This window comes from Muscardinus avellanarius (assembly GCF_963383645.1).
Source record: "Muscardinus avellanarius genome assembly, chromosome: 3".
Taxonomy (NCBI): domain Eukaryota; kingdom Metazoa; phylum Chordata; class Mammalia; order Rodentia; family Gliridae; genus Muscardinus; species Muscardinus avellanarius.
This window is the reverse complement of record NC_137788.1, coordinates 42,377,499-42,392,354: the sequence shown is the minus strand read 5'-3', so window position 1 is coordinate 42,392,354 and position 14,856 is coordinate 42,377,499. Positions and strand designations below refer to the sequence as shown.

General features: G+C 39.0%; 2 protein-coding genes across 2 annotated transcripts in view; both read left to right on the top strand.

The window, feature by feature from the left end:
* Nucleotides 1–14,856, top strand: part of AGBL4 (AGBL carboxypeptidase 4) — a gene marked incomplete at both ends in the record, with an annotated part of 1,136,473 nt that overhangs the window by 270,109 nt on the left and 851,508 nt on the right.
* Nucleotides 4,008–5,129, top strand: LOC308260696 (actin, cytoplasmic 2-like; the record flags this gene model as incomplete). Its single annotated transcript, XM_080692162.1, has 1 exon — nt 4,008–5,129. Exon 1 carries the CDS (start codon nt 4,047–4,049, stop codon nt 5,127–5,129), a length of 1,083 nt encoding a protein of 360 aa, XP_080548288.1. The 5' UTR covers nt 4,008–4,046.

Sequence of the window (14,856 nt, the reverse complement as noted above, 5' to 3'; positions counted from 1 at the left end):
ATCATCTGAACACTCATTTAACTATATTTCTAGACAATGATTTGTCACTTGGGCAAGGCATTTTTTAATGATGTATTTAAACCTGATGCTTCACAGTATATGCAAAGCCACTGGAGACTGGCTTCTTTAGTAGCCACATATCTATTTTTGTGTTTGACTGTCCAAAGAGGGGAGATTTCCCACAGTCAGTAAGCATAAATCATTACCTACTCCTTTTTTGCTCTCTTCCTTTTAGTATAGGCAATTTGTATCATGCAGCTTTTTAATGTATTGTTCTAGTTAGAGCTTAGAAGTTCCTGTTTTTTATTTGTGTGAAATATCTGAAGTGAGCATCCCAAGACACTCAAAGTGCAAATGTAAGATCAAGAACATGAGTAGTAAAATAGGCCAGCCTTTCCAGATCTTGTAGCTTGTTCTTTTTATGGTGTAACAGAATTTTCAGTAAGATAGGGTTATTTGATCTAAGTTATCTCTTTTTACTGTGAAAGCTAGGCCTTACTTTGTAGCAAAAGTCTATTTATTCATCCAGTAGATATTTACTGAGCAATCATTAATTCTGAAGGCCAGGAGCCTAATCTTCATGCAGCCATCTATTCTGCTGTACCAGAGTTCTGTGGAGTCTCTCCCCAGGACACACTTTAGGTTGATTGAATATTCTTTCTTTCTTCTTAGTGAGGCTCTTACTTTTAATTCCTATCTGTCCTCTTTTCTGGTAAGAAGGAAGAGCTCTTTTTGCCTTTTTACTTGAGATCCAGTGAGAATAAAGGCAAGCCTGGTTCTATGTTATCTTTATATTCCTACTTCTTCCCCTTGGTCCCCCACTCTGTTTTCATGCCCAAACAGGAGGCTACTGCAGGCCTGTATTTTCATCTCTACATGTGAGATAGAGAGTAGAGATTACATTAAAAGAAGAAAAGAGTCTCTTAAGCTCACCAAGTTCATTATTGACTTTGAAGCTTGTACACTAGCCAGCTCTTTTGTCTGGAAATTTATTCCCTGCACCACTTCTTTCGGGGATCATTATTGTGAATGTGATCTCAAGAGATGTCTTATATTCTGAAAGCACCTTATAAAAATTATTGACCAACTTATTCTTACAGCAGCTATGTGCATAACCCTATTACAGAATTCTATTTTAATTTTGTTTTGCACTTAACCAGCAACAGATTTTTATTTGGTTATAATTATTTAAGAGAATGCATATTCCAAAGAAGTAGAGCTCTTGTCTGTCTTGTTCACCACTATGACCACAGCACCCAGAATTGTTTCTAGCGTATAGCAAGCACTCAGTGAATATCTATTGAAGTGAATGGGTTACTAATAGCAACCCAACAAAATTTATCTTTGTTTTATTACTTTTATTTTTTATTTTTGGTGGTAATGGGATTCCTGGAAACCCTTCTATCTCTGGGCTATACTCTCAGACCTAATTTTATATTTTTATTTGGAAACAGGGTCTCTGAAGCCAGCGAGGCTGGCTTTGAACCTGCGTGATCCTCCTGTCTCTGCCTCCCAAGTGCGGGGATTATAAGCATGTCCCACCACACCCGGCAGTTATTATCTTTGTTTTATAAATGGGAAATCGAAACAGTAAATGATATAATTTCAAGCTTTTTTTTAGGTACTAGAGATGGAATCCAGGGGCATTCTACCTCTGAACTAAACCCCCAGCCCTATTTTTTATTCTTTACTTTGAAACAGGGTTTCACTGAGTTGTAGAGGGCCTAACTAAGTAGCTGAGGCTGTCTACAAACCACAATTCTCCTGTCTCAAACTATAATGTGGGAATTACAGTGTACGCCACTATGCCCAGAAACAGAGAAACAAGAATTTGCATCCAGCATACAACTCTAAGCAAAGAACAAACAGTTTTTCAAACAGAAGTAAAATCTCAACATGTTAGGAATTAAAAATAATCTCTCAATAATCACACTGAATGTAAATGGTCTCAATTCCCCAATAAAAAGGCATATAATGTGGCAAAATGGATTTAAAACCAGAACCCATCTATATGCTGCTTGCAAGAAACACACCTTACAAGTAAAGATAGCAACAAACTTAAGGTAAAGGGCTAGAGCAAGGTAATCCATACGAATGAGACTCGAAGACAAGCAGGAGTTGTAACTATGATATCAGATAAATTAGACTTCAAGCCCAAGCTTATTAGAAGAGACAAAGAAAACTGGGAGTAGTGGCGCACCTGTAATCCCTGTGCTTGGGAGGCAGAGACAGGAGGATCATGCAGGTTCGAAGCCGGCCTTGCTGGCTTAAGAGACCCTCTTTCCAAAAAAAAAAAAAATATAAAATAGGTCTGGAAGTGTAGCCTGGAGGTAGAAGGGTTCCATCCCCAGTACCAACAGAGAGAGAGAGAGAGAGAGAGAGAGGGGGGGGGGGAAAGAGGAAGAAAAAGAAGAAGAGGAGGAAGAGGAGGAGGAGGAGGAGGAGGAGGAGGAGGAGGAGACGACGACAAAGGTCATTTTTTACTGGTAAAAGGAAAATCCAACCTGAGGGAATAACAATAATCAACATTTATGCCCTAAACTTAGGTGCAGCTACCTTCATAAAACAAATTGTAACATTAAGTCACATATAAATCCCAATACAATAATACTGGGAGACTTCAACACATCTCTCACACCATTAGATCGATCTTCTAGACAAAAGGTCAGTAAAGATGCCTCAGACCTAAAGAACACCATTAATCAAATGAACCTGTTAGACACATATGAATGATTCACCCAACTACAGCAGAGTTCATATTTTTCTCACTTGCTCATGGAACCTTCTCCAAAATAGATTACATCCTGGGCCACAAGTGAGCATTAGAAAATTCAAAAAATGTGACATATTTCCCTGTGTCTTTTCAGACCATAATGGAATGAAATTAGAAATAAACTATAAGAAGACCCAAAGAAACCACATAAACGTGTGGAGACTGAACATCACAATTCTAAATAAAGAATGGGTCATAGAAAAAGTAAGGGGTGAAATTAAGAAAGTTCTAGAAACAAATTAAAATAGAGATACAACATATAAAAACTTCTGGGAAACTTTAAAAGAAATATTAAGAGGAAAATTTATAGCACTGAATGTTCACATAAGAAAAACAGAAAACAATCAAATAAATAACTTAATAACACACCTCAAAGACCTTGAAAAATCTAACCCCCAAAATCTAATCCCAAAGCCAGTAGAATACAGGAAATTGTTAACATCATAGTGGAAATAAACAAAGTAGAGAATAAAAAAAAACCAGAAAATCAACTAAACCAAAAGCTGGTTCCTTGAAAAAATGAATAAGATAGATGAACCACTAGCCAACCTAACTAACAAAAGGAGAGACTCAACCCACATTATGAAGATAAGAGATGAGAAAGGAGGGACCACTACTGACAGTCAGTGCAGAAATGCAGAGGATTATCAGAAACCACTTTGAAAAACTATACTTCAACAAAATGGAAAATCTGGAAGAAATGGACAACTGTCTAGATAAATACACCTTCCTAAACTGAATCAAGAAGACATAGAAAATTTAAACCAACCAATAGCAATCAAAAAGATTGAAACAGCAAAAAAGACCTTACCGTCAAAGAAAATTCCAGGACCACATGGCTTTCCAAGTGAATTTAATAAAACCTTTATAGAAGAGCTAATCCCATTACTCCTCAATCTATTTCATGAAATAGAAATGGGACTCTCCCAAATACATTCTATGAAGCCAACATCACATTAATGCCCAAATCAAATAAAGACAGTTCAAGGAAGGAAAACTACAGGCCTATATCTTTGATGAACTTGGATGCAAACTGCTAAACTAAATACTAGCAACATGCATTCAAAACCACAACAATAAAATCATATACCATAACCAGGTAGGGTTCATCCCAGAGATGCAAGGCTGGTTCAACATATGAAAATCAGGCCGAGATAGCGTCCACCCCATGAGCACAGTCCCCTCGCTGCTCCACCGCCGCCAGTCCACACCTGCCACCCAGCTCCTCGTGGATGACGACATCACTGTGCTCCTCGTTGACAAAGGCTCCGGCATGTGCAAGGCCGGCTTTGCTGGTGACGATGCCCCCCGGGCCGTCCTCCCATCCATCGTGGGGTGCCCACGGCACCGGGGCATGATGGTGGGCATGGGCCAGAAGGACTCCTATGTGGGTGACGAGGCCCAGAGCAAGAGAGGCATCCTGACACTCAAGTACTCCATCGAGCACGGCATTGTCACCAACTGGGATGACATGGAGAAGATCTGGCATCACACCTTCTACAACGAGCTGCGTGTGGCCCCTGAGGAGCACCCGGTGCTGCTGACTGAGGCTCCACTGAACCCCAAGGCCAACCGTGAAAAGATGACCCAGGTCATGTTCGAGACCTTTAACACTCCAGCCATGTATGTGGCCATCCAGGCTGTGCTGTCCCTGTATGCCTCTGGCCGTACCACTGGCATTGTGATGGACTCCGGTGACGGGGTCACCCACACCATGCCCATCTACGAGGGGTACGCCCTTCCCCATGCCATCCTGCGTCTGGACCTGGCTGGCCGGGACCTGACAGACTACCTCATGAAGATTCTGACTGAGCGCGGCTACAGCTTCACCACCACAGCTGAGAGGGAAATTGTACGTGACATCCAGGAGAAGCTTTGCTATGTTGCCCTGGACTTCGAACAGGAGATGGCCACTGCAGCCTCCAGCTCCTCCCTGGAGAAGAGCTACGAGCTGCCTGACGGCCAGGTGATCACCATTGACAATGAGCGATTCCGCTGCCCCGAGGTGCTCTTCCAGCCTTCTTTCCTGGGCATGGAATCCTGTGGCATCCATGAGACTACCTTCAATTCCATCATGAAGTGTGACGTTGACATCCGCAAGGACCTCTATGCCAACACAGTGCTGTCTGGTGGTACCACCATGTACCCAGGTATCGCGGACCAGATGCAGAAGGAGATCACAGCCCTGGCTCCTGGCACGATGGAGATCAAGATCATCGCTCCCCCTGAGCGCAAGTACTCCATGTGGATCGGCGGCTCCATCCTGGCCTCGCTGTCCACTTTCCAGCAGATGTGGATCAGCAAGCAAGAGTACGACAAATCCGGCCCCTCCATCGTGCACCGCCAATGCTTCTAGGTGGACTGTTACTTAGCTGCGTCACACCCTTTCTTGACAAAACCTAATGCGCAGAAAAATGAGATCAGATTGGCATGGGTTTATTTGTTTCCTTTTTTGTTTTGTTTTTGTTTTTTGTCTTGGCGCTTTTGACTCAGGATTTAAAAACTGGAACGGTGAAGGTGACAGCAGTCGGTTGGAGCGAGCATCCCCAAAGTTCAACAATGTGGCCTAGGACTTTGGTTGTACATTGTTCTTTTTTTTTAATAGTCATTCCAAATAATAGTGAGATGCACTGTTACAGGAAGTTCCTCGCCCTCCCAAAAGCCGCTCCACTCCTCTTCAAGGAGGATGGCCCAGTCCTCGCCTGAGTCCACACAGGGGAGGTGACAGCATTGCTTTTGTGTAAATTATGTAATGCAAATTTTTTTAATCTTCGCCTTAATACTTTTTTATTTTGTTTTATTTTAAATGGTCAGCCATCAAGGCCCCCCAACTTTTTGTCCCCCAACTTGAGATGTATGAAGGCTTTTGGTCTCCCTGGGAGTGGGCTGAGATGTGGAGGCAGCCAGGGCTTACCTGTTACACTGACTTGAGACCAGTTCAATGAAGTGCACACCTTAAAAAAAAATAAGATATGAAAATCAATCCATGTAATTCATCACATAAACAGAACCAAGGATAAAAACACATGATCATTTCAATAGATGCTGAAAAAGCATTTGATAAAATCCAACATCCATTTATGCTAAAAGCACCATAGAGAATAGGAATAGAAGGAACAACATCAACATCATAAAGGCAATCTACAATAAGCCCACATCCAACATCATATTAAATGGGGAAAAATCTTGAGAATTAACCCTAAAAACAGGAACAAGACATGGATGTCCATTATCACCACTTCTCTTCAATATAGTACTTGAGACCCTAGAGCAATAAGGCAAGAAAAGGAAGTCAAAGGAAAAAACAAATAGGAAAAGAAGAACTCAAACTTTCACTATTTGCAGATGACATGATACTATACCTAGAAGACCCAACAAACTCAACCAAAAGACTTATAGAACTAATCTACAAATTCAGCAAAGTGTCTGGATACATAATCAATCCTAAAAAATCAGAAGCTTTTCTGTACACAAACCATAAATCCACTGAAAAAGAAATCCAGAAGACACTTTCACTCAGGATTTCCCAAAAAAATACTTAGGAATAAACATAACCAAGGCGGTAAAAGGCCTCTATAAAGAAAATTATAAAACATTGAAAAAATAAATCAAAGAAGATCATAGAAGATGGAAAGATCTTCCATGTTCATGGATAGACAGAATAAATATCATCAAAATGGCCATACTTCCAAAAGTCATCTACAGATTCAATGCAAAACTCATTAAGTTACCAAGATCATTCCTCACAGACATAGAAAAATCAGTCCTTAAATTCATTTGGAACAACAAAAAACCCAGAACAGCCAAAGTAGTTCTCAGCAACAAAAACCATGCAGGAGGAATCACAATATCTTACTTTAAACTATACTAAAGCTATTGTAATAGAAACAGCATGGTACTGGCACAAAAACAGATACATAGACTAATGGAGCAGAATAGAAGACTCCGAAACAAACCAACACACTACAGCCAATTGATTTTTGAAAAAGGTGCCAAAAACATACACTGGAAGAAAGATAGTCTGTTCAACAAAATCAACAAATGGTGTTGGCAAAACTGGTTAACCATATGCAGAAAAATGGAAATAAATCCCACTTTCACACTCTGCACAAGAGTCAATTCAAGATGGATCAAAGACTTGGAAATTAGACCAGAGAACTTGAGGCTCCTTGAAGAGGGCATAGGTCCAACACTGCAACACATAGGCAGAGATAAAAACTTTCTCAAAAAGACCCCAAAGGCACAAGAAACTGAAAGGAGGATCAGTAAATGGGATTGCATTACACTGAAGAGCTTCTGTTTATCAAGGGAAACTGTCAAGAACCTCAACTGAGAGCCAAACTCCTCTGATAGAGGACTAATATCTAGAACATACAGAGAACTCAAGAAATTCAACACTAAAAAAACAAATAATCCAATAAAAATGGGTAAATGAACTAGACACTTCACAAAAGAAGAAATTCAAATGACCAATGAATACATGAAAAAATGTTCAACATCATTGGCAATCAGAGAGATGCAAATCAAAATTACTCTGAGACTCCCCTAACTCCAACTAGAATGGCAATCATTCAAAACACAAACAACAAATGCTGGTGAGGATGTGGAGAAGAGGGAACTCTAAAACATTGTTGGTGGGATTGCAAATTAGTGTAACCACTTTGGAAAATAGTATGGAGGCTCCTCAGAATAATGGGAACAAATTTCCAATTTAATCTGGAAATACCACATCTGGGTATCTACCCAAAAGAAAGGAAACCAAACTATCAAACCAGTGCATATGTATCTATGTTCATAGCTGCACAATTCATCATTGCCAAACTATGGAACCAGCCAAGATGTCCAACAACAGATGAATGGATTACAAAACTGTGCAATATGTACACAATGGAATTTTACTCAGCCATAAAAAAACCTCAATTACATAATTTTCAGGGAAATTGATGGAACAATTTCCATCATATGCTAAGCGAGATTAGTCAGTCACAAAAAATAAAAAATTGGATGCTTTCCTTAATATTTGAAAGCTAAAGAGAAATGTCTCATACGAGTAACTCTAGATAGAAAAGGAGATCCTAACCAGGCGTGGTGGCGCACGCTTGTAATCCCCGCGCTTGGGAGGTGGAGACAGTAGGATCGTGTAGGTTCGAAGCCAGCCGCGCTGGCGTAAGAGACCCTGTTTCCAAATAAAAATATAAAAATAGGTTTGGGAGTGTAGCCCGGAGGTAGAAAGGCTTCCAGGAACCCCAGTACCACACACACACACACACACACACACACACACACAAACAAAAAAAAAAAAAAAAAAGGAGATCCTAAACCTGGCGTGGTGGTGCACGCTTGTAATCCCCGCACTTGGGAGGCGGAGACAAGAGGATCGCGCTGGTTTGAAGCCACCCTTGCTGGCTTCAGAGACCCTGTTTCCAAATAAAAATATAAAATAGGTCTGAGAGTGAAGCCCAGGCGTAGAAGGGTTTCCAGGAATCCCAGTACTAACAACAACAACAACAACAAAAAAAAAAAGGAGATCCTATAGAGGAGCAAATAAGGCAACCTAACTAAGGGGATGGGAGGGGTGAAGAAGGAAATTCTATAAAGCATAGGATTTACTTAGACAAACATACTGATGTCAACCACTAAGCCAAGTGTGGGAAGGTGAGATGAGGAAGGAATGAGGTGGGGATGGGGTAGGTGTTAACTGGGCGATGTGTGCATGTATGTCTATGCAAGTTTTTTTTTATCCTATTATGATGTATGAATACAATGCACCGATAAAAAATTAGAAAAATAAAATAAGATTATTAAAATACTTGCCAGACAGGGATGATGTGAATCCATATAATTAATATGTATAGAAGAGAACTGGCACCGAGTATTTGCTATTATTAGTAATAGTAGTATAAATTAATATCCTTACATTAGGGAAATTAAAGTCAGCCTAAAAGAGAACAAGCAAATACACAAGTTTCTTGACTTACTATGGGTTTATACCAAATAAACCCATCATAAATTAAAAATGTTAAGTAAAATGCATTTAACACACCTGATCTACCAAACATCATAATTCAGCAACACAGTACACTATGGAGTATTGACTATTTACTCTTGTGATTGTGTGGCTCACTGGAAGCTGCAGTTCACTGCCACTGCTCACTCTTGTCTGCATATTGCCAGCTCAGTAACAGATCAAAATTGAAAGTGAGGTTTCTACTGAATGTTTGTTGCTTCATACCATTGTAAAGTGAAAAAATACAAATGGGACCCTTATGAGTCAAAGATTATCTGTATCATATTTTTCAAATAGAGTGAAAAGGACCAATGTTTTTGGACCAATATTTTATGTACTCGAATTATTTAATTCTTATAACTCTGAGATGTGTGATGAGGAATTCTAACCCAGGCTCAAAGAACTTTAGAACTTGTCCAGGGTTATATATGTAATAAATGGAGACCTGACCTGACCCAATCCTCGTTTTAAATCTTGTACTTGTTCCATTGTGTCTTTTTGATTCCTAAGATTGTCTCTTGATAATCATCTCCCAGTGATACCCTTTTACCACACTATATGATTTATAGGTGATAATTGTGATTGATCATTGGGAAAATATAGCTGATTTCAGCATTGAAAGGGTTAATTGAATAGTCTTAATCATGATAAAAAGTGATTAAGCTGAATTAAGGAATTTCAGATTGTTGTAGTTGATTTTTTTTCAGCAAGGGTTCTACACTATTACTCTCTAATACATTTCTATGCATTTCTACATACCCATTTTATTCCTAAGATATTTCCTATCTACTCTGGATTTAACATGTCCAAGGAGCAGGAAGATAGGTGTTCTTTGTGTAGGAAGAGGACAAACATTAGTACTTTGATAAAGTTGAAAGAAAGAACACTTGCAGAGGGGCTAAGGAGGCATACCCTGCCCTTGACTTACTATGCAAATTAAACCAAACTTCCTCCTTTGTTTCTTCATCTATAAAAACGAGAGATTAGAAGGAGTGGTGTCTAGTTTCTTTTCTAATTTTGTGTTATGTCTAATCTTTAGTAATTTAATTAGGATTTTCTTTTGTGTACTGGTTACAAAGCAGAGTGTCCTTTGTGTCAGAATATATCTGGCAAGGTGGAGTTAAGGTAGCATGGGTGACACCTGATCACTTAGCAGGCTTGAGGTGATACCAGCTGATTTGCCCTTATTAGTGCTGAAATATGATCTTAGTGGATATAATAAGAAGAGAGGGGGTCTTTTCTTTTCTTTTTTTGGTGGTAATGGGGATGGAACCCAGGGGCTTTCTCCCTCCGGGCTACACTCCCAGACCTATCTTATATTTTATTTGGAAACAGGGTCTCACTAAGTTGCTGAGTAGTTGTAGCTACTACTGAGTAGCTGAGGCTGCTTGGAGCCCGCGCGATCCTCCTGTCTCCGCCTCCCAAGCGCGGGGATCACAAGCTGCGCCACCACGCTGGGCTGAGAGGAGGTATTTTCTAAGAAGATTGAGACAGCATGACTAAAGATGAGAGCCTGCAGCACTGTCAAGAGAAGCCTGTCAGAGCTGTGAAGCGAGTGCACTCCGTCCTGAGTATGAAGTGAGGATCACAAGGGAAAACAGGTAGCAAAGTTAGTATTTTAGCCTTTGGGGGAGGAAAGAATGAGGACTGGGGAACAAATAGGAATAAGTGGTTTACATGTAAGGTGGTGAATAACAGACAGGTACAGAAATACCTCCTTAATTTGGTGCCCAGTGCCTGGGTTTCTGAGTTGGGTCCAACAGAATGGACTGCTTGGAACCAGTGATGAACATTTTTCAATGAGTACTGTCTTGGTACCAGTAATAGCAGCTATCCAATCAGTACCAGTATTTTCTACAGTATAGTAGGAAGGTCTTACTAGATTGAGGCAGAGAAGAGATACTAGCTAGTGGTTAGAGAAATGTCATGATCACTGTATAGCTTAAGGGGAATAAACTGTCGGGGACAAGGTGAAATGGTTAATTTGCAGTTGAAAAATACCCCTAAAAACTCAAAGTAAAAACTTTAAAGGTCAAGAAAAGAGACTGATTTTATTTATTCCATAGATGTTTATTGAGAACGTATCATGAAGTAGGTAATGGGCAGGGCTGAGGATATGAAGCTGAGCAAAATTAGCCACTAATCATTACAGAGCTTATAGTATAGTAGGGAAAAGAAGCATTAATTAAATATTCAGACAAATAAGAATGGGATACTGGGTGCTGACCAAAGCGTAGATCAGCACTGAGAAGCATGAGAAGGCATGATGGGCACGAGGTAGTGACACAGGGAGATTTCTCTGAGGAAGTGACCATTAAGCTAAGGTTTGAAATGGGGCTGGAATTTAAGTAGGTGAAGAAGAGGATTGGAGTAGGAAAGAATCTTTTGGGAAGTAGGAACAATATACTAGTAGGTCAGATTTATATGGTAGCTACAGTACTTCCTCACGTAGGTTGTTAGAGTTCGGAGTTCATTGGAATAGCAGACTCTTATCCGGTCCTATGAGAGCAAGAGCGAGAGCGAGGGAGTTCTAAATATGATGTCAAGCAGGTCCTCATGGCTCTGTATTCCCAGAATCCTCTCAGCAACCAACATGTTTATATGTGGCATTTATAAGTATTTGACATTTTATGTACACTTTTTAATTACAAAAGTCCTTGACTTTCCATGTACATTTTAGAGCTCCCTTAGGGCACAGGTGATGTCTTGTGTTTTTGCATTCAGCTAATAGTAATTTAACATCTGCTTTGTGCTGATAGACCTTGTTTTTAGTACTAGTCAGTGTTTGGGAATGTGGTTGAAGAGATGAAAATGAAACATTTTTTTGTTCTCTATGTATTACTAACAGTCTAGGGTAGTGGTCTTCAAATTGTGGTTATCTGCATTGGTATAACCTGTCAGATTGTTGAAAATGAAAATTCAAGGAACCTACTCCCATCCTCTAATTTGGAATTTCTGGAGGTCCAGAAAACCATCTTAATAAGTTTTCCATGTGATTCTTATTCACATGGAAGCTTGAGAATCACACGCTTAAATATGGTAAAGACACAAAAGTTTATAATTAAAGGAAATTTATACATCATTTTCTGTGTGTCAGATACTTTTTGAGGGTTTTACACATATTATTCCATTTACTCCCTACAATAGCCTTATAGAGTAAGTATTAGTATTATACCCATCTCATTGATTAGAAAAATTAGGTTCAGAGAGCTTAAGTTACTTGGTATATGGTCAGCCTGGGATAAACAGACAATTACAATAAACCGAAAATCTAATTCAGTGTGGTCAGTGCCATCATAGAAGTGTGACTAGACTGGGACAGTTACTGGCAGTTCTAGAACAAAGCCTTATGAATTTTTCTCAATGGCAATTATAACTTGTATGAAGTGAATGATCTTCTTCAGTAAGTGCCAAATTTCTACCTTGTAAGCTAAGAGGCAGCATAATAATTGTCAATAGGTATTAAAAGGGGGAGGAGTGCTATTTGTGTTTGAAAATCATTGTATTTGAGCATGTAGAAGTGGCATCAGATCAGGCAGTCAAGTCAGCAGTGGGAGTCAGCATGAGGATTTAGAAACCCAAAGTCTGCCACAGAACTTATTAGCCAAGTAATCAAGATATTGGAAGCAGGGTATTCAAAGTCCAGGGTAAAGTTGAGATGTAAGCAGAGGTAAGACCTTATTAAGACTTTTTAAAGCCCTAGGCTTTTTTGCTTTGTCTCTCTTTGTCAAACTTTAAACTGTGCTGACCTTTCAAATTAATATTATATATATATATATATATATATATATATATATATATATGTATAGAGAGTTGAATGAATTTTAGTTGGCTAGTTAAAATTGTATAGCTAATTAATCTATACTTATTAATTTTGGTTTTCTAGAGCTGTTTTACTTTTGAGTAAGCATTTTTTCCAGTCTCAAAACATTTCATAAGACTCTTGGAAGCCGTTAGGCTCTGAGCTCCAGTGCCTAATGATAAATCAGCCCCAATCAGAGGAAAGAGTCAGATATTAATAGGCAGGAGGAATGAGCAGGTTGTCATAGGCTCCCAGAGATCACTGGAAGAAAGAGTGAGATATTTATAGATGGCATCAAGTCAGTTTTCTCCAACATTGACCTGGCGTTGCCAAAGGAGTACTAGGTTGTGCTTTGTTCAGTTTCTCAGAGGCGGAGCAAGACCCCGTTTGTCAATACTACAAAAGTGTTTTAAACTACACTGGGGCTTCCACCTCCACACTCCCCTAGTCACTGCCCCACAGTAACAGCCACAGGGACTTGGTTAAACATGAGGCCAAACAACAACAGTCTAATTTCTGTAGCTATCCACTTCTTAGGATTGGAGGCCTCACCTACTATCCGTTATTAGTCCCCACCAAGCTCAGATCCATGCCATCTGGTGGGAACAGTCATCTCCTTTGTTGGTGAATTCCTTTTGAATTGTCTATCTGGCTTGGACCTAGAAAATGTGTTCTACAGAAGCCGGATTTGTGGCTTTCCATATGGTGTTTTTGATGGCTTCACTGTGATCTATTGGGAATGTTTACTTCAGTTTTCAAAAGTGAATCCTAAGGCATATTAAAGCAGGTGACTCCACAGTGCTTCAAAGCCATTGGTGATGAAAACAATATTATAATCTATATTTTATAATTCCTCATCTTGTGCAGTTTGTCTTATGCCCTTTAGCCTTCATTATTTCATCTGTAAGAAAGGACAAACTGAGGTATAAAGGCAAAATAACAATTTTTTGAATACCTTTTAGTAATGAAGTTGAATTAAATACATATATATGTGTGTGTACATATATATAGTGAGATATATATATATATATATATCACACTATATATATATGGTAATGGCATTAATATCAGCATCTTTAAATTGCTAATAGCAGTTAACATCTTTAAATTGCTTTACAGATTAAAAGGAAAACATTTTCAGATGTTTAATCTCACTTAATTCTCACAAGAAACTTGTCATGTGTCCATAATTATTTCCCATATTTTAGTTACTAGAAAATTAAATAGCAGTTGAGGAACTTACCCAAGACCATAGAGGCATCAACTGGTACAGACAAGGGTGAGGTTTGCTGTCCTGAGGAGTAATTCTTTTTCTTTGTGCTATGGTGAAGTTTTCATTGCTCTAATTTATAAAAGGTAGAAACCCATTAGTACAGCTTCTATTGACATAAAAATAACATAGGGTACTGGGCGTGGTGGCTCATGCTTGTAATCCCCAAGCTTGGGAGGTGGAGACAGGGAGACAGGAGGATCGCACAGGTTCAAAGCCAGCCTTGCTGGCTTAAGAGATCCTGTTTCCAAATAAAATATAAAATAGGTCTGGGAATGTAGCCTGGAGGTAGAAGGGTTCCATCCCCAGTACCACAAAAAAAAGAAAAGAAAATAATAACTTAGGCTAATGTTTGCATTTTCTCTGCAAACTTATTCTTAGTAAAGGAAGTAATTGTATACATCTCTTTGTAAGAAATTATTCAGAGATCTGACAACATGTGAAAAGTTCAGAAGCATCTACCTGTACAAATCAGTATGAATGCTTCATATCCATGGTTTTAGGTAAGCCTTCAAATAATCTTTACTAAATGGTAGTTTATTGACCTACTTTTAGTTATTGCAAGCATTAGAAAGTAATACAATTGCATTAATTTGTGATTCATACTTTTAATTAAATCAGAGCCTTCTTTTAATCATGAGGGTGACAAATAAAATTCATTATAGTTCCACATCCCCTTGTAGTTTTCAAGCTCCTTATGCTTTCAGTACTGAAAATAATCTGTGGCTTGAATAAGGCAAATATTATTTTCATTTTACAGATGAGAAAACTAAGGATTGAGAGCTGAAATGACTTGTCCAAAGTCACAGTAAGGGTGTACAAAAGTCAAGTTGTGTTTACTGATGCTGATATTACACAATTTAGCAATCTTTTCAAAGGATAAACATTTCTTTTTTTAAATCAGACTACAAACTCCTGAGAGTAGGATATATCTCTGTCTTATACAATTTTGTAACTTCAGTACCTCCACAGTGTGTAGCATGCACTAGGTGCTCAGTAAGCAT